The 22,942-nt window shown below is 30.5% G+C and overlaps 3 protein-coding genes across 3 annotated transcripts; 2 read left to right on the top strand and 1 right to left on the bottom strand.

Annotated features, from left to right (window-relative positions):
• Positions 1 to 5,993: 5,993 nt before the first annotated feature.
• Positions 5,994 to 8,943, bottom strand: LOC119668790 (protein FAM184A). Its single transcript, XM_038078429.1, has 2 exons — positions 7,579 to 8,943; positions 5,994 to 7,527 (listed from the first exon to the last, which is right to left on the bottom strand). The coding sequence occupies exons 1-2, from the start codon at positions 8,844 to 8,846 to the stop codon at positions 5,997 to 5,999; spliced, it is 2,799 nt and encodes a 932-aa protein (XP_037934357.1). The 5' UTR covers positions 8,847 to 8,943; the 3' UTR covers positions 5,994 to 5,996.
• A 76-nt stretch (positions 8,944 to 9,019) lies between these two features.
• LOC119668446 (cytochrome c oxidase assembly protein COX11, mitochondrial) lies at positions 9,020 to 10,251 on the top strand. The gene is made up of 3 exons (XM_038077944.1): positions 9,020 to 9,469; positions 9,533 to 9,856; positions 9,912 to 10,251. Exons 1-3 carry the CDS (start codon positions 9,245 to 9,247, stop codon positions 10,065 to 10,067), a joined length of 705 nt encoding a protein of 234 aa, XP_037933872.1. The 5' UTR covers positions 9,020 to 9,244; the 3' UTR covers positions 10,068 to 10,251.
• A 227-nt stretch (positions 10,252 to 10,478) lies between these two features.
• On the top strand, positions 10,479 to 14,050 carry LOC119668445 (glycosyltransferase 25 family member-like). Its single transcript, XM_038077943.1, has 7 exons — positions 10,479 to 11,309; positions 11,365 to 11,593; positions 11,651 to 12,231; positions 12,291 to 12,419; positions 12,493 to 12,550; positions 12,606 to 12,805; positions 13,148 to 14,050. Exons 1-7 carry the CDS (start codon positions 11,077 to 11,079, stop codon positions 13,647 to 13,649), a joined length of 1,932 nt encoding a protein of 643 aa, XP_037933871.1. The 5' UTR covers positions 10,479 to 11,076; the 3' UTR covers positions 13,650 to 14,050.
• The last annotated feature ends 8,892 nt before the right edge of the window (positions 14,051 to 22,942 follow it).

Below are 22,942 nucleotides of genomic sequence, written 5' to 3'. Positions count from 1 at the left end.
CGGCACTTGAACCAGCTTAGCTTTTCACGATATGTTATCCTCCGTATCTAGTCTGATACGGATTCACTAATCCGGCACTTTAACCAGCTTAGTAATTCACTTACGTAATCCGGCACATAAACCAGTTACGTAATTTATAGATATCTAGATATATATGTAAATATATATATAGATATTTATTTATTTATTTTATGTTTATTATTGATTTTCAAATTCGGCACATAAACCGACTTTGCTCAAGGTTCTTTTAGGCACTTAAACCAAAAGAAAACACTTGGTTGTATTCAGGTTGTTAAATTGAATCAAATGTTTATTAAAAATGTTGTGCTTTTATACAAAATTCTTAACACTAAGCTTATGGTAAAGGAGGAAATGCACCCAGTTCCCACGATTTGTTATCCGATGGACTTTGAACATTCAAGGCCAAGGGCATTCGTGGGAAATATGTGCATTACCTACTTATACTTATTTAATGCAATCAGCAAGCTGATATATGTATTTTGCCATATATCAACCTGCTTCACAAATTTGGTGACTTAAATGTGTTATCACTGAAGCCATGCGCCAACTCATATTGCACCTGTGGGAACAACAGAATTGTCGCAGCGGCTTGCCTATTGCTGCAACTCACAACGAACACACGATAAAGAAAATGAACATAATGCTTATCAACCTTGCACAGTGGCGTGTGAAGATGATCATGTTACGTCTGGCACGCTGCTAGCGTGCGAATATTTAGTTGTGAGAGCCAGCAACATTGCTAAATGTTTGATAACACAAATAAACACCAACAACAAAAACAACATAAGAACTAATTTAGGTACTTATGTACACATATAATTAATGCACTAATAAGAATACAATTATAATAATTGACAATGATAATAGATTTAATATGAAACTTAACAAGTATCTTCAGTAATAAGATATATACTTCTAATGTAATATTTGTTCAACTATATCCAAATTATCCAAAGATATTAAAATATTTTTGTTTTACTAATATTGTTTAATTGTTAATCTATTTTGTAAGAAGATAAACCAATAAACCCACAAATGGTATGCATTTCCTATGCTTTATAAGATACTCTTTCTTAACTAATTACAATAGCTTCTTTGATACTATTTAAATAGTATATTCCGTTTCACTTTATATAATCACCGAAAATCACGGAATCTTTCTTATCTCAGAACTGCGTACACTTTGAACAAAGCCCGCGATGCAACCGCACAATCTTCCCGCTTCAATTGTTGTAGTTTCTCTCAAAAAGAGGCGCTAAAATCTTATTCAAAATGTTTGGTTAAAAGTCAGTAAATATTTGTGTATAACTGCTGCTTAACAGTGGAAGATTTGTTTGCATTTAAAATATTTTGAAATAATTTGTCGCATTTCTTTTGAATTAAATTTTAATTACAAATTTGTGTATGCACTTCTGTTGACTTTGTTTCATCTTACAACTCCGGGGATTAAAGAGGAGGCCGCCTTTATGACAATTTGTTTAACGGTTGCTGTTTGCGATTTTGAAACAAGCATTTTTTATTGTTTGTCAAACAATTAAAGCTAAATCAAATATTCTCTCTTATTTTAAATTTAATATAAGAATCTGACAACAAAACCCCAGAACACAGTGCCTTTTGCTAAGGAACTACTGCAAACAGAAAATTTAATTAAATAAAAAACAGAAAAAGAATTATCCTTTGTCAGTCAGTATTCTAAACAAAAGGTGATCGATCTTCATCAATTTTAGCTTGTATTCGTGTATCATAGATTTCATTGACAAAAGCAGCTAACGAATTTCATCAGTTGCTCATCCTTCGCATCGGTCCTAATGCATTTTTAATATAAACATTAAAACAATTTCTCGATGCATGTTACAGAATAAATCTAATCAATCAAAACTTTTTTCGATTAACTCAGTTTTATACAGTAACAAAAGTAATGCGTCACCTTATCACAAAAGGACGGCTACAAAGGACATGTGCCTCATAGATTAAGTGAGTCCTTGGTACGCAAAATATGCTTGTGCTTGCTAAATCGCTCTTTTCATTTATGCTGAACTAAAACAATGGCACAAAAAGGGGAAGATACTCGGGTATAAGCCGTTTGCTTCGTTTAACTACATTTACCAGATATGTGTAAAGTGTAAGGGATAAAGTATTCGAAAAGTTGTTTAAGCTCTTCCATAACAGGTTGAATTTATGATTTATAGGCGAAATTTTAAGTTACCCAAACCGAACCGAACTGAAAGTTTTGCTGAACTAAAAGTTGACTGCGACCGCTAGGGGTGCATAAATAAGCTCCGATAAATTCAACTATCAAAGATGCACCATTGGATAAATAATACATATGTCGATATATTTAATGCCATAGAATCTTATTTTTGTTTAGTTTTAAAACAGCGTAGAATTTCTTATCACTACGAGTATTTATTTAAGTTATTAAGCTAAACGTTGAATATGTCCTCATCACACAATGAACGCACTTCGTTACTGGTATTTTAAATTATTCAAGAAATTTAAGTAATTCCGGAAAAAAATTCTAATATTAATTGTTTTTTAATTAATTATTTATTTATTTATAACATAGACATACTAAAATCTGCGATTAGAATGCGATTAGAAACTACTGACAGCAGAGAACCTCAACTGTTGGAATAAATTAATAACAATTTAATAATAAAATGATAATATTATAATAATAATATATATATATAATAATACAATAATAATAATTTAATAATAAAAAATTTGGATTTAGTTAGCATCAATTTACTGCTATCTTAGACGAGCTAAGTAGTAGTCAAAATAAGTATCAGTAGACTCTGACATTAGTAAGATCTTATTAGATGTAGTGATCAACCTTGCCAGAAGAAAAATTGACTGAAAGTAGATGATCTGACAAATGAAAGGCATAGTTAGTCCAGTTGACTTTCAAGTTTTAAAGTTGTCCTTAGAATTCACCCTCCAATAAAGGAGAGAGTATTTTGAAAATTAAAAGCGTTTCGTATTGCAATCTTATCTTAAGATACAACATTTTTTAAAACTCTCCATTCTTAAATATTTATTTAGCACGCTTGTAATGTAATAATAATAATGATGTAATGTAATATTAATAACATAAAAATAACAATAATATAATGATATAATAATAATAATATAATAATGGTAAGATAAAAATGATTTTAAGATAACAAAGTAAACTGATATAATAAACGTTGTTTTGAAGAACTTATAATGAAGCTGGATCATAGATGGATTAAATATTTCGAATTTCGAGGAAAGAATGTTTTAAATTAAATTCAGACATCGAATTTTTACTACGAATTTGTAAATGGTTTGATGTTGGCCGAAATAGGTCGACCCAGACCTATTGAAGGGAAGAGATAATTAATCCAAAATAACTTTGTTTGGAGAAAATACAGCAAAAATCAAGAATATGAAGAGGTGATATGTGATCACTGCAGAAGCCGGAGAATTCTTGAGTGGTGCACTTTCAGAATTTAGAAAGCTAATGCAAGGATGGTACGCATTCTTATGTGTGTCTCTACGTTCCCTGGACATAGAATATTCAAAGGGAACGAGCTAGCAGTTCAACCCGCCCTAGTGCTTTCTTGAGAGCGTACCTATCAGTACCGGCTTATATTACCGTATATACTAATAAAAGAAGTACCTACCTTTACTTTCTTTAGCTTACCAATAACAAATGGAAGACACTTAACTCATGTGCAACTTCCCGGTTAACATGGACCACCTATAATAAAAATAGACCTTGTGAACTCAACAAAAGAAATCGTGTGAACACTACAAGGCTTACTGCAGTTGTTTCCGGTCATTGGTGCATAGGATCCTTCGCAGAAAAACTGTGTATTTCCCATAATGCTCAATGCAGAAGTTGTGAAAACCTGCATCAAAAAGAAGACATTAAACTCTTTCTATGTGTATGCGTCCAGAAGAAATATGTTTTTAGGAAGGTATTTCTTTAACAGGTTATTAGACTATTCCTCTGTAAAAACGAAAGACATATTAAATTATTTAAATTCGATGGAATAAGTTTAATCTATATTCTTTTATCTCAGAGGTTCTTGAGAGGAATGTGGTAGCAGAACGTCGAGAAATCAATAATTGGAGTACATAGAAAGTTATCCGATGACCTGTCACTGTAACCAACCAACCATGCATTTGTATCCGGGGATTCAAATCAATCTAAGCTTCTAAAGTGGGTCAAGAGCGAAGCCTTTGACCGATAATTAATTATAATTTTAAAGGCGACTTTGATAACACCGGCTTCTGCCGTGAAAAAAGATGCGCTAACCTCACGAGATTAGAGATTCGGAATGGAATATACCCGCAGATGTAGTGGTAGTATCCAGTTTAGACTTATCTGTGTATAGCAAACTTCATATATTTAATTTAACATACGCGATATGCTACTAGAAAAAGCTATAGAACACTGTCTTACTCGTTGATGATTTGTAGTAGGTATAAAGGTTGTAGTTGATTGTTTTCTTTATATATTCGAAAACTGGATTTGATGCAGTACAACATTTTTGATAGGCCCACACTGATAAGTTTTAAGTTTCCAAATCCAATTTTTTCGAAATTATTAACGATTTAGAAATATGGCCACTATCTGTTACGTCAGTTAATTAATTTGAAGTCTTCGATTTATGTTACTACCAACATATATTAGTCCTTCTACACAATAACAAATATAAACAAATATACTGAAGATTGTTTTTATACTAGATTATTTTAAGGCATCGAGGAAGTGCTATAGGAATTAAGCAATATCTTTAGGTATACCAAATTTATTGTTCTAGAACCGCTTAACGTATTAAACTACAAGACTCGAAAATGTGCCGAAAATAGTACGATAATGTTGCAACAATCTCATTTGATTGAAATCCCGGGCCAGTTCACAAAAATCAAGAATCTTAAATTAATCACATGAGCACTTAAGTCAAATTTAAAATATCAGAAAGTTAGTGTTATCTAGATTTAACTAGCGAGAATGGAGCCCGCCGTACAAGAAATTTATGCAGAGGTTGTGTTGACACCACTGTTAAGCAGGCAATAAATTTTTAACAAATTTTTTTAAATACCTCTAAATAGTGGCATGGAGCATTCTTATATACGTTGTAAGACATATAAGACTAATAGGACACTACTGCACATCTCAAGTAAACATTGCCATTGATACACAAAACAAGAAGGGAACTTTAATCTATTAGAGTACGCGGCTGAAAGAGAGTTCCAGATACTTTTCACTGTCCCAGCTGTAGCGAGGAAACTATTTTTTAATTTTTCTTTTTGCATATGTTTTGACTTTTGGAGTCAGAGAGCAATAACTTTAGCTAAATCACTTTTAAATAACCTTAAGGAGCTAGCGGGAATTAGCATCAATAAACTTCAGAGGTTCCCAAACCCTACAAACCAGATCTAATAGAACATTCTACACAAGCAACAAATTGGTAAGGAAGTTTGTAAACGAAAAGGTGTAAAAACAATAATTGGACTTACAAAAGGAATCAGAACGTATACCAACGACCTACAATTTATTGAATACATACAATATATTACCAAGGAATCTTAAATAATATTTTAACTTTAGATCAACAAGACTTTAAACTTAAATGTGCTACAGTTAACCAGGAAATGAATTGATTCATGACTTCTGACAATCAAGCAAACGATATACATGGCGTACTAGCCGCCATGTTGTTATTTGTCAAGATCATTAGAGGTTGTCGACTTTTCAAAATATAATTCAAGCTACAGATGCTTATTAATCATCATAGTATATGCTTGTAGGTATAGTAAGAATTTTAAAAACTATTGTTAAAAAAAAACAAAGTACAAATTGTTTCTAAAAGAACTAAGTAATTTTTAATTATAAAAAGATTAATTTCAATACATTTTAGATGAAATATTTGCTTGAGGATGAAATTCACTAGTGAGTCACTTGTATTAGTAATATTTGTAAAAACGTTCTAATATTACACTTTACTTTCGTCTTTAGATGTGACTGAGGTAGCATCAATATTCTGTAAAGCTAAGTTTTTAGTGTCATCATCTAAAACGGATTGTGTCCAAAAATCCAAGTTGCTTCCTGTGAAATTTCTCATTTTTCGCAATGAGTTTGCTATATTTTCGTCTAAAATGCGGTCCACAATGTTGCTTTGGCTTTCCAAAAGAGCACTGAAATTCGGCAAATCCGTGTCAGTGGGAACTTCATCGCGTGTGCTGCTTTGATTATTGTCAGTCGTCAGAGGTAGGAATTGATTTATTTCATTGGTTTCATTTATTTTACAAAGAGGACAATTATATGAGAGCATTTTTTGTTTCATCGATTGCAGAGAAATGCGTTCTTGGGACATTAGTAAACGTTCTTGACTTAGGTTCGCTTCTTTTTCACTAACTTCAACTAAACGCTGCTGCAAATCTTGGAGTCGTTTTTGAAAAGTTTGTTCGGTTAAACGTGCTTTCTGTAGAGCTTCTTGAGACTTTCTCTCCGCTATACAATAAGCACTCAACTCTTGCTCCAATTGTTCTTCCCGTTCGCGCAATTCGTTTTCTTTCTGTATCAAAGTTCTCCTCTGGTGTTCCAACTGCTTTTGCATTTTGTGGAAACGTTCTCGCTCGGCATCAGCTTGTTTGATGGCATCTGCGGCTACTTGCATTGAAGAATCCAGTTCTAAGCGATGGTTTTCAAAATCATTGGGTAACTGTAGCTTTTTTTCTGTTTCTATTTTTGTACGTTCAATCTGCAAACGCGAACGCTCCTCTTGTAGGCCAACAGCTATTTTTTGCGCTTCAGCAATTTGGAAATCTTTCAATTCGTTGATTCTTTTTTCATCCCTTATCATTTGCTCCCGGAAAAATTCTTTTTCATGTTCGAATGCAATTTTCTCAGCATCTATTGCAGACAATTTCTGTCTTAATTGCCAATTTTCTTCGGATGACTCCTTCGAAATCTTTGATAATTGCATTTCAAGTGTACTGACTAGATCCATCAGCCTTTGTTTATCTGCATCCGCAGCTTCTTCAATAATTTTCAAACGTCTCTCTGCATCGTTCAATTTATTTTCCCGCAATTCTAAATGTTTTTCCTTTTCCAACTGTAGTACTTCAATTTTCTTATGAAGGTCGTCACGCAAGCCCACTAAGCCACCACTCACATTATCTAATTTGTTCGAAGCCACCTTTAACGTGTCTAAATAGTTGTTGCTTTCATGTATAGTTGAAAACTCAAGCATTTTGGCTTCTCTTATAGATTCTACCATCCTCCGATGCTCATCCTTCAACAAGTCTATATCGCCTTCATGAAGCGTTCTCAACTTTTTTATTGTGTCTTCGTGTTGTTGTTTTAAAGAAGCAATAGTTACTTCATATTCGGATCTTAAAGTCTCTTTTTCTTCTTTCAACCGCTCGATCTTGTTTTTATAATAAGTTTCTTGTAAATTTATATCACTCTCGAACCGGGATTCCACCACAGCAAGATGATCTTCCAAAACACTTAATTGTTTCCTAAAAAGTTAATATGAGAATAAATTCAATAAAGAACACAATTTTTAATACTTATAGGACTGTTCCGTTATTTCTAATTCTTTGTCGTTATTACTTTTGATCACCTCCACCAATTCTTCCAAACGCAATTTTTCCAAACTTAAGCGTTTCATTTCTGACTCTAATTGCACCACATCAAATTTTGTCGTGTCATCGCGCACATTTTCTGCAGATACCTTATTACCAGAAGAATCGCCAAAATCTTTTTCATCATTATTATATAGTTTGGAAGATTCTTTATTAGGCAATGCCATCATCAGTTCGATCTGTGCATTAATGCGTTTTTGCTGTTTTCTTATGTGTTCCTCCATATACTGTTGACGTTCTACTTGTTGAGTCAATAATTGCTGAAATTGTTGTTGTTGTTGCTGTAACAGAGTCTCTTGCTTACGTTGCATATCCGTTAAAACCGTTTCTTGATTTTTTATTTGAGCTGCTAATGACAACTGTGACTCCTGCTGCTGCAATGCAGTAAGAGACTTCTTCGTTTCTAAGTTCACAGCTTGAAATATATTAATAGCTGACGCATCGGCTATGAACTCCTCTGGTGCTTTACTTTCGTTGTCAGTATTATGTGTATGTGGTTCAGGTTCTGCATCGGTTTCCACCACCTTCAAAAAATTTGTAAATTCACTCTGTTGCTGTTTAGCTGATTTTACAGGACGCTCTGCAGTCTCTACACGTTTATTCGTTGTTTCCTCTGCATCCGTGTTGATTCCCAACCAGTCCACTGTGCCTACTTTCCTTCTTGTTACATTAGAATCTTTTTCTTTGGATTCGTTATTGAAAAGATTTAATAAATTTGAATTTTGTTGATTTGACGTGCCTGAACTATATCGACCTCCAGATGTTTTTGGACGTGCTTGAAACTGCCAAAGATTTGAGTTATCTGTCGTTGTGTCGGTTGATTGTCTTGACACTGGTGGCCTCGTTAACGCAGAATTGGGACGTTTACTTTCTGTTACATTTAATAATTCATCCAATATATTACTCTTACCAACAGCTTTAGGTTTTCTAGGATCAAAACCCAAATCATCATCTGCAGCGTCCATTCCTACTAAAGTCTTTTCAGAAGCAGATTTTTTGGCAGAGCTTGAGATTATACCACTTGATGACTTAGGTGTAAGTTGAAAGAGTTCTTCTTTTGTTCCAAGCAGATCATCCATTACCTTATTAGCTGGTTTTCTTATATTCTTTGTAACATTTGTTTGACTTTCAAAGAATTGCTCATTTTCCAGACTATTGTCACTCAGTAATTCTGCTAGTGGGTCCCCAAGCATATCAAAAACAAACTCAAAAGGACTTTAATTTTGAACAAGGAAAAGCAAAACAACTAATTTATTTTTATTTATAACTTCATTTATGTTTTTTGTCTTAAATTGAAAGAAATATACAATGAACTATGTTTACTATGTTTATAAAAATAAAAAACAATTTTAGTTATAGAGAGTTCCTAAGCAACCATTTCAAGCATAAATTTTGTAATACAGTGAACATACCCAATAACCAATCAGTTTCAAATTGTTTCACCAGCTGATACAAATGAAACAGCTGATTCGCTACTTTGGAAACAATGTTTGTGTAACAAATATGGTCAAGTACCTTCAGTTTGAAGCTAATGTATTATATCTATTTTTAATGAATTAATTGGTATTTAAAAAAAAATTGGTGACTAAAAATGTTTCGATGCATGCACAAAATTTTAACACAAAATAATAAATTAAACACGCAACATTTCATCCACCGGTCTTTTTCCAATTTCAACGGTCGAAATTCACACAATACAGAGAGCGCCGCACGACAAAAGAAACTTCGTTCCACGTTATACTATGTGACGGCAGGCGGAGTTCTTGTAGCAGGTTTAAGTTACGCAGCTGTGCCTCTTTACAGAATGTTTTGTCAGGTAAAAATGTTTATGTTAAACTATTAATTAAAACGCAAATTTTTAATGGAAATATTTATGTAGGCATACAGCTATGGTGGTATAACATCACAAGGACATGATGCAGACAAAGTAGAGCATATGCAAAAAATAAACGACAGAATTTTAAAAGTAAGATTCAATGCAGATATAGCCGCATCAATGCGTTGGAATTTCAAACCTCAGCAATACGAAATCAAAGTTGCGCCCGGCGAAACAGCTTTAGTGTTTTATAGCGCTAAAAATCCTACAGACCAACCAGTAACTGGAATAAGCACGTACAATGTAATACCATTTGAGGCTGGTGCCTATTTTAATAAAATACAGTGTTTCTGCTTTGAGGAGCAACAATTAAATCCACACGAAGAGGTTACATAGATTTAAATACCAACTGTAATGATTGTTTATAACTTTTACTTTATAGGTTGACATGCCAGTGTTTTTTTATATAGATCCTGAATTCACAAAGGATCCCAAAATGGAATTTGTAGACACAATAACTTTATCATACACATTCTTTGAGGCAAAAGAAGGTTTAAATTTGACATTTCCAAGTTATGCGAAGCCGCATACTTTGTGATGATTTTGTTTTAATATTTAATTTAAAACTTGGTTTTCTTTAATTTATTCATATTTTTGTACAAATACAAATGTTTAAAGATTGTTAAAATTAAACTTAAACTTTAATTCATGCTAAACTTGTTATCGGTTGACGGTACAAAACACAAGTACAAATAAATCGCTTGCAATGATGTTAAACACAATTGAAAGTTATAATTTATTTATATATGTATGTATGCAAGCACAGAGTATATGAGAAGAGAATTATCAATTAATTACAATAATATCATATGTGATTGTAAACTAGTCATGATTTCAATTATTAACTGTTCATTCAAAAAATTTAATCACAAAAAATATTATTACAAATTTTATTTTTTTTATATTTTGCATATAAAATCTTAAATTTCCTATCTTAAAAATGTGATATTTAATTTTTATTTAGTTTATTATTGATTTTGTCGGCAATTAACTTAAACCGAAAGAAACCGTTTTTCGCAGGCACTTCTAAAACCCGCACTTTTGTCAACAAACAGTTTTAATATCATAGCAAATAACAGTTTTAAAATCTTTAAATAGTTTGATCAGCTGATTCAGTGTTCATTAGCTAAGTGTTTTAGAGTAAAATTTATTTAGGAACAAATTTAAATGCATTTTGTTTAAATGTGGGATTCTGCAAAAAAAAAAATTAGTGCTGTTGATGCATTCACAAAGTTTATGTTGTGCGTAGATTTGTGTCAATTGAACAGCTTATCAAATATGTGTTCAACAGTCTCGTATTATTTGTAATTATTTTAAATGCAAAGGGTCAACCCATTGCTCTTATTGTTTTTTGATAAGAAAATGCTAAGCAGAGAATAAAAACTTGAAAAACTTGTAGATATTTTTATTGCTTCTAATTTTTATAAGTACAAGAGCCGAAACATATTTGAAAATCAGTGCTTCCGGTGACGACGTGTTGGCTGTATCGCAGCTATTTGCTTGTGCTAAATTATATTAATTTAACGCTTAATTGAGATTAAGATAAAATGTTAGGATTATTTAATTTAATTATATGTCTAAGTATATTATGCATCTATCAACTTCCAAATATATCTGTAAGTGCAAATGATGATATATATAGTGCGCTTCCCGAGGATCTTGTAGAGCAACCGCCAACAGTGCTGGTTGCACTAATGGTTCGAAATAAGGCACACGTATTACCACTTTTTTTGACATATTTTGAACGCTTGAATTATCCAAAAAATCGAATGGCCTTATGGTAAGCACTCTAAGTAAATTATGTACCGAACAGTATAAATAGTATTACATTAAAGGATACGGAGTGACCATAACAATGATGCTAGTGCTGAAATATTACAATTGTGGCTTAACCAAACTACTAACCTTTATCATAGTGTGGACTTGGAAATTGATGATAGCATAAGTGATTACAACAATGCTAGTTCGCCTTTCGAATGGACTTTGGATCGTTTCGAACATGTAATAAAATTAAAAGAATCTGCTCTAGCATATGGTCACAAAATTTGGGCCGATTATATATTCGTAAGTATTTCTCTCAACCAATTACTTATAAAATATTAAAATCTTTTTTCTTTTTAGTTTCTGGATGTGGACGTACTGTTAACGCTTCCCGATACATTAAAACATCTCACAAATTTAAGATTACCAATTGTAGCACCATTGCTTTTGTCCGAAAGCTTGTATTCAAATTTTTGGTGCGGGATGACAGCAGACTACTATTACGAGCGCACGGATGAATATAAAGAAATATATAATATTAAAAAAGTCGGAACTTACCGGGTACCAATGATTCATAGCGCAGTATTAGTGGATTTGAACTATATGGGTTCTTATTACTTAACTTTTGAGAAGGAACGTTTAAGAGAAATTCAGCAAAATAATATTGAGTGGGCTAAAGAAAATAATAATCACTGTCGTTTGTATGATGGACCTTTGGATGATATCATCATATTTGCAATATCTGCAAATTGTTCACAAATTCCTTTGTACTTAGATAATCAATATCTTTATGGATATATTTTACAACCATTAGAAGCTAACGATAATTTGACACAAGACTTGCTTCAATTGACCAATATTCAAACAAATATTGTAAATGATCTTGGAAAAGTTGTCGACGTTCTTGATTATTTAGAAAAGTTTAAGCCAAAAAGCGAGAAGTAAGCAATACTCTATACTTTTTATTTTTATTATTATTTCATTAAATTATTTTTCCAAGACATAAACTAACTTTAGATCATATTTATATGATTAACTTAAATCGACGACCCGAGCGCCGCTTAAAAATGGAAAAACTATTCGCTATATTAAATCTAGATGTTGAACATTTTCCTGCAGTTGATGGGAAGTAAGTTTGCAAGCTAGAATGTTCACCATAAAAAAATTGAAAAATTATATAATTTTTTTAAAATGATTTATAGGGAACTTAATTTGGATATTATTAATGAAATGGGCATTAAATTTTTACCAGGATATGAGGTAATAAATAAATAAAACATAATTAAATGGAACGTTAATATATTCATTCAATAAGGATCCATATCATCATCGTCAAATGACAATGGGTGAAATCGGTTGCTTTTTGAGTCATTATCGTATTTGGGAAAAAATAGTAGAAAACAAACTGAAAGAAGTATTGATATTGGAAGATGATATACGTTTCGAACCATATTTTCAAGAACGTGCGGTACGTGTTTTAAATGAAGCCAGAAGTGTGGTCGAATATGATCTAATGTAAGTACTTTAATATCAGACGTAATTCTTCACTTTAAGAGTTGTAAAATACTCCTTAATAGCAATAGTTTAATGATAAGTAATATAATCCAAATGCCAAAGACTGTTTTTTATTTTATTTTTAATATTGTTTTTTTTTTTTGTAAATTTGTGCTAATTAGCACATTTACATTTATTTTATTCTTGAAGTATCTAGAGCTCCACTATGTGCTATGTTTTATTTTGCAATGCTTTATTTTATATTATAAAAAACAGTCGTGTATTTGTCTTTTTTAAAATATCATCATATATATTACGCTTAAATATCGAAATATATTTTTTAAATATAATATTCTGTTTTAGTTACTTTGGTCGTAAACGGCTTAAGGATGAAAATGAGCCATGGGTTCAAGACACTGACTACTTAGTACATGCTGGTTATTCGTACTGGACATTAGGCTATGTTTTGTCCTATGAAGGCGCTCTCAAACTACTCAATGCAAAACCACTTCAAAAGTTAATACCAGTCGATGAATACCTACCTTTGATGTTTAATCGCCATCCAAATAAAACTTGGAGTGCTGCATTTCCAGAAAGAAATGTGATTGCTCTTAGCGCGGCACCATTAATTTTGTTTCCTACTCATTATACTGGAGATATGGGCTATATATCAGATACTGAGGACTCAGAATTAACTTCACAACCTTCAGCACAACTCACAAACACAAATACGGCACAACTCAAAAGTGATCGTGAATTAGAATTGAATTTTAGTAGTGATATGCATAATACGAATGCTGCTTGGAGAGATGGAGAGGAAGTGAAAAGCAGCATAGATATCGCCAAAACACATGAGGAATTATAAATAATTTATTAATTAGTTTTTTGTTCACTTGTCGTTTACTGTGATTTTAACCTTGCCATGTGCATTTTGTTTTAAGAAGTGCCTTACTAATTTTAAATGTTGTAAAATGTTTTTTTGTGAACGTACAATTTATTTTAACAAATTTATATAAATATGTTTATTTGTATCGTCATCAAAGATGATCCCACGTAATCTCGCAACTATAGGCAAGTCTGGAAAATATTTTCCAAAGAGTATGTGTGATCGGTCTATCATTAATACAACAATAAACTCATTAAATACTCTGTAAAGAATCTCTGCAAATAATTAAATATTAAATATTTTTTATTATACCTGTTTACTAATCCAAAGCGATACCAAAACAAGTAATTTAGACTTGTAAATATAAAATATTTACAGTAAAGCAATAAACTTTTTATAAAAAAAAACTAATAAATAATTTTAAATTTAAAAAGTTAATTATTTGATTTACTAATCCAAAGCGATACCAAAACAAGTAATTTAGGTGTGTAAATATAAAATATTTACAATAAAACAATAAACATTTTATATAAAAAAAAAAACTAATAAATAATTTTAAATTTAAACAGTTACTTATTTGATTAATTTAATCATTGATTTTTATTTTGTGTATAAAATTTATTTAAATACAATTTAGGAAACCTGCCGAGATTAATATTTATCCACTCCATTAGTTATACATATGTCGGTTATAATACAATTTTCAGGTATTACTGTCAACATCATTTACGCTGCTAATATATGCACTATTTGCATAAAATGTATATCATAACTGGATATTTTTATTGCACCATTAAATGGCGGTTTCTTAATTAATTTTTAAGTTGATGTTAATAAATTATCGAGAGAAATGTTCGGCAATAAAAATTTATTTATACGAGTATTGGCAAAACTTGTTGATAATTATTATCACTTCGATAGAAATTTTTTTGTATACAAAATTGCTCTAATAATTGTATTAAATTAAATTATTAATACTAATATCAAATTTTCTAAGAATTACTTAATTGTTTTAAAATTCTATTTTAAGCTACGCACTTAAGTTTGGTATAATCAAAATAATACATTTAATTTATATATTTGGTATTCTAAACATTTTTATTTAGATCATTATAAGATCATAGAAATGATTATAGTTTATTAACATCTTTGATTTAACGAGATTGGTTATTTTACATGATTGGTTCCGTAAGTAGATTTTAGCAGTTCAATAAATCTATATCTCTGGCATAATCCCGTAATAGTATTAAAACAGTCATGGACTTATATTGTAATAAACGAAAATTACAAAGTATTACTGAATTTTATTTAAAAATATAATTATGTATTAAAAAAACTATACTAAGTAATTGAACAAAGATTGATACTTGTTGAGTTATTAATTAGTTTAATTTAATTATAATTTTTTGTGCCAAGAAATTTTTTTCAAAAAAGTAAGGGCAGTATATTATTGCAGTTATTTAAAATTGAAAAAAAATTTTTTTTTCTTTCATCAATTTCTTTATTGAATCTTTCTAAATAGAAATTGACAATAATTTTGCCAATCTTAAAAACTAACATGAATGCTATTGAGCTAGGTATTCATATTTATCAAGGATTTTCTTTTAAGGCGATATGGTGCAGTTGCAGAAGATAACTGTCGAACATGAGGATTTGGATGCGACTTGAGTCTACCTCGAAATTTAGGTATATATTGGCGAATAACTTCTTCAACAGTTGGTGAATTTAGATCTTTGAATTTTATTTTGTACTCTCTGGATTTTTTATATATTTGTGTTACACGCTGAACACCAAAGTTGTATACCATAAGTCCGAATTAGCTTTAATATTGATTTGTAAATTAACAATTAGTTATCGAGACTGAGTTTAGAGTTGCAATTTAGAACCCAGTACAATTCCTTATATTTAAGATTCAATTGACTTTTTTTGGCTTCAATATGACTTGTCCACGTGAGCCTTCTATCTAGATGAGTTCCCAGATATTTCACAGAATGTGATTCAGCGATATCCACATTATTATTAAATTTAACTGCAGGGCATGTTTCTCTTCTTAGAGTAAAAGTTACTTGAACGCAATTTTGTGATGCTATAGTGCGGTCACGGTCGGTACTAACTATAGCAGTGTCGTCAGCGAACGTTGTCAGCAAATTGTTTGGGTATAGTGGGATGTCAGTTGTATAAATTAAGTATAGAAGCGGCTTAAGGATGCTATCCTGAGGAACTCCAGCGTTGATATCATACTCTTGCGAAGTAAAAGATTTGTGTCTAACCCTATATTTTCGGTGAGTCACGTAGGATTTTAGAAGTTTATGAATATTTTTTGGAAACTAGTGCGTTACTTTAAATAAAAGTCCTTCAAGCCACACTACCGTACAATATTGTTTTAAAAATATTAAAAAATAATAACTTTTAAATCAAATATACAGCTATTTCAGATATCGCCTAATATCTATCATCAGCGGTCTTTTAATAATTATATTATCGTTATTTATTTGTTCCTATATAAGCCAGGTATTCATTATGTAATCATAAAAAACTAAGTCACTTATTGTGCTATAATTAGAACAAATGCATAAACCACAGCTATACTAGAAATGTACTTACAAATTAATAGCATTTTTTTTAATTAATTTTATTGACAAATTTTAGCTATTGAAATTCAACAGTAACATGACTCTATTTTTTACAAAATTTTATAAATATTTTTTAAACAGTAATGAATTACAATAACAAATTTTTTTTAAATTGTTTATATTTTATTTAATATTATGTCTTTATTGAATCGCTTTAAATTACAATTAACAATTAGTTTTAGAATCTTAAGGACTAATAACATTACGTTACAAATTATTTTATATAAACAAACTATAATGAAATATATAACGATTTGTTAATTATTTTAAGAGGCCTCTGTATAAGAAGCCAAGGCTTATACGCCTGATATCACGGCGTATAATCGGAGTGATCTTTAGGAAAGCAGCATTGCGGGTCTATCATTCTGTTTCAGTCTAGAGGAGTTAGTCAAATTAGCAAGAGGTTACCAGCGGATTCACTTGGTTTTCAAGATTTGAAATATGTTTCTGCCTTATTCTCTCAAACTTTTAACCATCGGAACTCTCAAATTGAAATGTATGTTTTCATTTCTGATATACCAGGGTGCACAAGTTATCATTCTTAGAATCTTTGCTTGACTCTGCAGATTTCTCTACGTTTGACGAATAAGCAGAGCTATATAGCTATAAGCCATACATTCTGATTGACTTAATGACTTGGTTGTATAACGAGACTTTGTACTCTGAACACAAAGGAGACTAATGCTCAATTAGTTAGTGAAGGCTTATAACCTTCAGCTTCATTTGAGTCCTTTTAGTTTCAATATGTTTTCGCCAAGTTTAGCGTTTGTCAAAGTGAATACCAAGGCACGTCACTGTTTATCTTTGCGGAATTACTATGCCGTCGAGAGTGATAGTTGGTAAGGAGAATGTGTTAAGCGAGAATGTTATATAACGACATTTTTGCTGATTGTTGTCGTAAATTGAGTAACAAATTCTATGCCTAAGATAGACATGTAGCCAAAAGGCGAGTGAAAATACATCTCTTCTCGAAGCTAATTAAAGAACTATTTGTATACATATGCCAATTTCTTATTAAGATATCATAACAAATTTGAATGATAAAAAATATATAGTCAATACCCAACCAACCTTACAACCCACCCAAGTCAAATTATGGCTACGGACCCTGCCAGTGTGTCTCGATTATTTTATTTATTTTTTATGCTTAAAAAGTTATTCTTGCTCCTTTTCTAAAACTGAAAATATAAAAAATTTTCATTAGTATCCTTATTGGGTAAAAATATTATGAAATTATTAGCAGTAATTATGACTTTTTACTATATCGTAAAAAAATAATTCGCCGCTGATAATGCATAGATTAAACTACTGATAATTGTAGTTAATATTGTGTAATTCATTATTCATTGAATGTTATGGTTAGATTATTTTCATATTTCTATTTTTAGTATTTAATTATTCATATTTGATAAGATCATAAACCATTGACCCAAAACTTTTACAAAGTTGAGAAGTGATGTAAGTCTTAATTAAACTTAATTAAATCATCTGATACTTAAGTTCCTGAACACCATGAAATTTTTTTTCCATAATCAATTCAAAAACACATACTTAAAAAAAATATATAAAATATATTTATATATTTTACTGAAAAGTAATTTATGTATTTTTCTACAGTAAAAATATAATTGGATTCAATTTAAAAATCTTATAAATATTTTTTATGATGCAGAAAGGTAAACAAACATTCAATTAAAAATTATTTTTTATTAACTCAAATTGTTTTCGCATAAATTATTTTAATTGTTAATTGCTCGCTTGTTTTATGGTTTCTAATAACATCAATTAAAAAGTCATTCAAAAAGTACTTGATTCGAATTATAAATGCTTAATAAAAAATTACTTTCTTCAAAATTAAGTGGCAAATATTTTACTCATCATAAAAAAATACATCCTTTCATCCTTTAGAATAGCATTCATTAAAAAAGTCATAATATTGACTATTTCCACTAAGATTTTTATCACTAACAAAATTATAACAATTAGCAGACATTCACTTTAATTACTTTCATAGTTCATATCAAGTTTATTTATAATTAAATTTATATATTATCAACACTTTGTAGTATACCACATATCACACCTATAGATCTGTAACGTTATTTGACTTCATCATTTTTATACTATTTACATGAAAAAGCATAAAAAAGAATATATAAGATTTATCAGTATTTTTGCTTTGTAGGAAACAACATAGACCCTATAAAGTATATTATATATACATATATACCATATATAAGACTTCATGTGTTAGGTGTAGTGTAAAAAGAAATCCATAGTTTTTACAATAGTTATAAACAGATTTAGTTATCTTTATCAAGCATTATATAAGTGCGATCGGATCAGTAGATGGCGTTAAAACGATATTTTTAATTGGTTAACTTATCGTCGATGGACACTAGCAAAAAGAAAATATAATACTTGGCATTTTTATATTGTTTCTTTGATTTTCAGTCAAGCAGCTGAAAATGTGAATAGTTCTTGTGGTCCTGATACTCTGATACTGTAACAGCAAATTATACGCAGTTTTGCTTAAACGGTTTCATCGATTCTGTTCCGGTAATTTCGATGTCAAAGATGCACCATGCACTGGAAGGCCACTTGTCGAAAATGTCGATAAAACCATGGAAGCTGTTGGGTCCCACCTAACGTTGTCATGTAAGCACTATTTCCAAGAGCTATAGATTATACAGGAAACCGTTTGGAACCATTTGAATAACGCTAGATACAAAAAGAAGCTCGATATATAATTGCCAAACAAGTTAACGAGTTAAGTTAAAACCTCATGTACTGAAATTATTACATGCCAATCGCTGCTGAATCGCAAGATAATTGACCTATTGCTGGATACAAAAAGACCCTCGATATATGGGTGCCACACAAGTTAACGCAAAAAACCTCATGAACTGAAATTTTTACCTGCCAATCGCTGCTGAATCGCAAGAAAATTGACCTATTTCTCAAACGGTTGGTAACTAGCTACGACAACGTCAAGCGAAAATAGTCATGGTCGAATCGCTGTAAGCCGACTGAAATGGTAGCCAAGCCGGGATTGACGCCCAAGATAATTTCGCTGTGTGTTTGGTGGGATTGGCAGAGAATCATCTGCTATATGCTGCTCCCCTACGGCAAACTATACTGCCAACAATTGAACCATCTGAAGAAACCAACGGCCTGCTTCGGACTATAAAAGATTAATTGTTTTCCATTAGGAAAACGCCAGGCCACACACATCGATTATGAATCGCCAAAAGCGCCAAAAGTTCTCATGCATCCATCTTTTAGTCCAGACCTGGAATTAAGTGAATACCATCTGTCCCTGTCCATGACGAACGATGGACGATTTTTCTGCTGGAAAATTCACTTCAAGAGAGGCTTAATAAAATCGACTGTCTCAATTTGGAATTTTACCAAAAAAGACAGGAAAAGGACTTTATATTATTCATATAAAATTAAAAGAATAGTTGTGTTAAAAAAATAGTGGAGAGAAAACGTAATTTATGATGATGATTCCTAAAAAATGTTGTACCCAAAAGTTTAGTATTTTCACCAAATACAATTAGAGTTGGAAAAATACAGAAAACTTTTCATGCAGGAGTCTTTCATGTTGTAAACTAACCAGATATTCAACTCTTTGAATGAAGGCCAATATTTTTTTTGATAGAACATTCTTTCGGGTTGGGATAGATGATCTTGGCAGTTCCTTAAGACAAAACACAAACAATGTGATTGCAGAACTCATTTACCTCCAAACAGATTTGACATTCTCTCTCTTCAGATAGAATCTTCTAGTAGAGATGGTAACTTGAATCAAAAGCCACAGGTCTGTTTGCTAAAGTAGGACACCTTTTCTTAGTTGTAAAGACAATCCTGCTCCTTCATATGGTGGTAACGCGGAGCGTCGCGCCAATAGTAACTTCTTTCGGGTACAATCTACTTATATCAGAGATTAGATTACAAAGGAACTTATTCCATAATAAGGCCCTGGTCCGTAGAATTAATATTTATGTTATATAAAAAAATAATAAAATAAAACAATAATTGTTAAAAACAAAATTCATTATAAAACAAACTACAACATTTTTAATGACTAGTTTGTGCTAAATCGATTGCACTAATTACTAAAATAAAATTGAAAAAAAAATTGCTAAATAATGCCGCGATTCAAGTTCATTAACAAAATAACGCTTCGATGTAAATTTATTTGCCGCTTGCAACTGCAGAGCGAAGTAAGTTTCGCTTTGCAAAAGCCGGTTGTGGTCCACGGGTTGATTGGCAGAGAATTATGTTACCCTAAACCAGATATTTTATAGTTTGTATAAACAAACTGAAACGTCGATATACGACATTGACTTTGAACTGCACGTCAACTCTAAAGTTAAACTATGCAAATGTATTTAGATCAAGCTTTGTCCAGGTAAACCAAAGACTTAAGCAACAAACTTTTCACTTTGCAAATAATTATTTATATTATTATTTTATATAAATAATTTTTAATCAATTTATTTAAAAATTAATTATTTCTTTAATAATATAGTTAATTAGTTTGTAATAGATATAAATATTAAATGTTTAGGAATTAATTTTTGGTTTTAATTCAATTATTAATATTAATATTTATATTTATTTATTTTTATATGTTAGCTATTCCCTTGTAATATTTTTATAAAGGAATTGTAAGTCGTGACTTAGATTTAATACACATTTTAATTTCTACTTATTTAGTTCATTATTAACCCAGTGATCCATGGCTACGCCTTTAATGCTATTGCATTTGCAATTTTGAACTTGACACATTAAGTCTGCTAATCAATGTAAACAACATTACAATAGCTTAAGGTCTAACATAAGTAATCTCGTTGAGTCAAATATTATAAATACAATTAAGTATTAATTATTTAAGTTCAGAAATATTTAATTTAATTTGTTGAGAACAATAAAATAAATAAAATCAATATTTTTGAAATTTGTGTACATACTAAGTAAAAAATTAATCAGATTATTATAAATTAGTCAAAATTATAATATATGTCTCTACTATAGCTGAAACTGATTATAATGGATAAAATAAATAAAATAAATGAAATTTTTGGAACAATTATGGTCAATAATATGTATAATAATATTAGATATATACATAATAAGAATAATACATATGTATGTATAATGTATGAAATGTATTTCTAAGTCAATGGATGGTTCTATATTAAAAAATTAAAATGAATTTAATTGAAGAGCTTATTATTATACTTAAGTAAAGTTTTATTAAACTCAATAAAATTAAAATATAATAAAACAACAGACTTTATTTAATATTAATATTTTTAACAAATCTATTGTAATTTCCAGTAAGATTATTGTGATAATATTATATCGAATTTCAATACATAAACAGGTTCAGTTTATCTTTATTAATATTTATACACGTGTGTCTTTAAATTGACTGAAATAATTTATTCATTTTCAATTTGAGACAAATTTAACTAAGACACTCTGTTCGTATAAGTTCTTACTATGGAAAGTAGTGACTATACAAATTTAATGAAATTTTTGCTTAAGATGCACTTTAACATAGAAAACGGAAAAGCTGCTCTCTTCGAAGATAAATGGGTCGAGTTAGGTTACTGTAGCAGTCAGTTCAATTGAAAGACTCACATATCCATGATGACAAGTGTTTATCATCATTTCATATCCTCACGTCACCTTAACTATTAGTAAATTATAAAAACATTTCGAAGCTCTAACAAACCGCAAGATATTTTTAATTTTAGTGGTGTACAGTTGGGCTATATATCAAATTAAATATATAATACTACTATATCTTCTGTGAATGTCAAACCATATATTGCATAAAAAACTCATGAGATAATTGCAAACCCCAACATTCACAATACTCTCTATATAGGTCTCCCCGAGTTGGTTCTGTGCTGCAGAAATGATTAATATCATTAAGTAGAAGAAAAGAAATCATTCGACTGAATTATTTAAAATCCTTTAATCAATGAAAATTCATAGTTCGCTTCCCAAATTTTTGACACAGGTGATATCTTTTGTGACACGTACAATAATTTTATTTAATTTTTTGTCCTTTTTTACACTTGTTATAATTACAAGGGAAACTGAGTTCTAGTCCCTGAAGAGAACCCCAAGACATTTTCAACTGTTAAATGTAGATAAAAATACACATATTATTGGGGTAACACATGTATTGGTCCTGATATGATAAATACTGTTTCAGTGACATTCCATGGCAAATAAAACTGTCATTATATGTTTAGTTTAAGGTTATCACAATTTATAAGATGGATCGCTTAATTACCGCTGAACTTGTTAAAATTATGAAAACCTAATACAAAAATTGTGTTTCTATATTAGTACACTTCGCAATGAACTTTCTTCAGAGGTGAGACTCATTTTTCATTTGGTAGATATGTCAACAAACAAAATAATTGCATTTGGAATAATAAAATGTCTCCATTAAGTCCTGTTTTGGCTTAGTTAAGAAGGAAATTTTCTGGACGTGTTATTACACCTTTCAGTAATGTAAATTGAACATTAAGATTAATTAAGGCTGTACTATTTGGTACCCAAGAGATCATATTATGTAGACAATCTTCAAACTTTTAAAGTTGTGAAAAA

The sequence above is a fragment of the Teleopsis dalmanni genome, chromosome 1 (assembly GCF_002237135.1).
Source record: "Teleopsis dalmanni isolate 2A chromosome 1, ASM223713v2, whole genome shotgun sequence".
NCBI classification, from domain to species: Eukaryota; Metazoa; Arthropoda; class Insecta; order Diptera; family Diopsidae; genus Teleopsis; species Teleopsis dalmanni.
This window is presented reverse-complemented; position numbering and strand designations above follow the sequence as displayed.